Source organism: Perkinsus marinus, assembly GCF_000006405.1.
Source record: "Perkinsus marinus ATCC 50983 genomic scaffold scf_1104296967064, whole genome shotgun sequence".
Classification (NCBI taxonomy): domain Eukaryota; phylum Perkinsozoa; order Perkinsida; family Perkinsidae; genus Perkinsus; species Perkinsus marinus.
The window spans coordinates 1-1,836 of NW_003203685.1; the positions used below are offsets into that span (position 1 = coordinate 1).

At 47.5% G+C, this 1,836-nt stretch overlaps 1 protein-coding gene across 1 annotated transcript; it reads right to left on the reverse strand.

Moving 5' to 3' along the window:
- Positions 1 to 225: 225 nt before the first annotated feature.
- On the reverse strand, positions 226 to 1,472 carry Pmar_PMAR004621 (conserved hypothetical protein; the record flags this gene model as incomplete). The annotated part of the gene is made up of 8 exons (XM_002768836.1): positions 226 to 298; positions 352 to 440; positions 590 to 695; positions 739 to 818; positions 870 to 977; positions 1,027 to 1,188; positions 1,217 to 1,352; positions 1,400 to 1,472. Coding segments are annotated over 8 exons (827 nt in total), but the record flags the coding sequence as incomplete, so codon positions are not given.
- Positions 1,473 to 1,836: the final 364 nt, after the last annotated feature.

The window sequence follows — 1,836 nt, forward strand, 5'->3', positions numbered from 1 at the left end:
GAAATTGAGACCTGCAACGACGGCTACATCTCCCGGTTGGAAAGCGAAAAATTCGAAGTCTCCCCCTGTTCGTGCGCGTACATCGTATCTGGAGAAGAATTATTAGCCCACATGATGGGAATATTCCGGAGAACATAGAGAAATTACAGATGATTTCGAGGAGTCTGGTCGTCACGAATTCGGGACAACGAAGGTCAACACTCAGATCCCAACCCACCCACTTACATGCTCTTGCGTGCTGCGTCCATACGGTTCATCGTTAATGCTTCACAGGTATCAAAAGCTTCTTGGCAGAAAACTGCGAGGAACAGAGCATGACTGTCGAGAGTGCTCAAGTTACGGATTACCCACCGGGCTTAGCAGGCTTCCCAGGTCCATTAGAATTGCACTTGTCGACAGCTGCTTTACAGACCCCCAGGCCAGTCTTCATTATATCGAGCCTGAGAGAATTATACGACCAACGCACAATGTGGAACTAGGACTCCTTCTGTGGTAGAAGTTGCCGATCCCTAACCATCTCGTAAGCTCCGTGATATCTGACAAGATGAGCCAGGCAACAATGTCAACTCGGAATGAATGGATTGCATACATCTCATACGGTCCAACCATACCAGAAAGCATCATCACTCCTTTCAAATCGATCTTGGGCCTAGGATTCCGCAGCATGCCCTCTCCCAACATAGCAACGGCGAGAGCTGCAAGATGGTATCACCCGAACTATCAGCTCAGCATGCGTACCAGACCATGAGATTCCGACGAGGTGTACATTCCTATTCAAGTGAGGGTATTTCTTGAATAACTGGCCGCTTAAGGTGACCCTGTGGACCATCATTGTGAAGTGTATATTCTCTGGTCTAAAGAATGCTTACATGTTGCCTATAAACTTCTCCAAGGTGGACTCTATCGGGCCCGTGCTGAAGCCGGTAGGTCCAGGTGCATCGATCCAAATGCCGTTGGCTTGCTTAGTCCACGAGTATCTAACTCCGAACGGTCACATTGCGTGACACCATACAAGGACATTCGCACGTATTATCCAGAAGCTCTTCCCCGTTAGGAGACATCCTGCATGGTCCATTTAACATCATGGCCTCTCCCAAGCTGCTACTGCCCGGTCCACCGGCCATATACCAGAAGGTCGGCGCCAATGATGGATCTACGTCTTCGGCTTCCATGACCGCATAGAAGTACCTAAAGGCAGCATGACCTTGATTCTCACTCCGCACGCTGAATATACTTTTTCTTCCTAAACACGCCAATGGTTATGTATCCGGCTTCCAGTTTACCCTTGCTGTACGGACACAAGACCCCGCCGCCATTCAGAGAACGAAGATGGAGAAACGCGGGCGTCTCACCTGAAGATAATCGATGGACGGTCACGGCCCGAGTTCGAACATGGTACTTTCGTTCCCAAGGCCGTTGGCATCAATGATTGCTACTGTGTAGGCGAAGGCGGCAATCAGAGCGATAATCATATTGATGAGATACAAATGATAACGGGCCCGATGATTTATGAATAGAACCAGTACAACAAACCACAGATGAAATATAGAAGTATTAGTTACTCATGAGTTCATCTTCTCGTCATGTACTGATCTATTTATCATATTCAACACTACTGTCGAGATAACGCTGGACTGTCAGATATCAGATAGCCCTTGAATGGAATCTGAGGCTATTGAACAACAAGGAAATTATGAGACGCTGGTGATTCATCTCAGCAGTTCTGCCGTTGTTAGTGATTGCAATACTGGGATGATACTGTAGTCCTTTAGTGTGTGCTAGAGCATCCTCCTCTATCGCAGATCAGACATGACGAGCATATTGACTCTGTTAAAA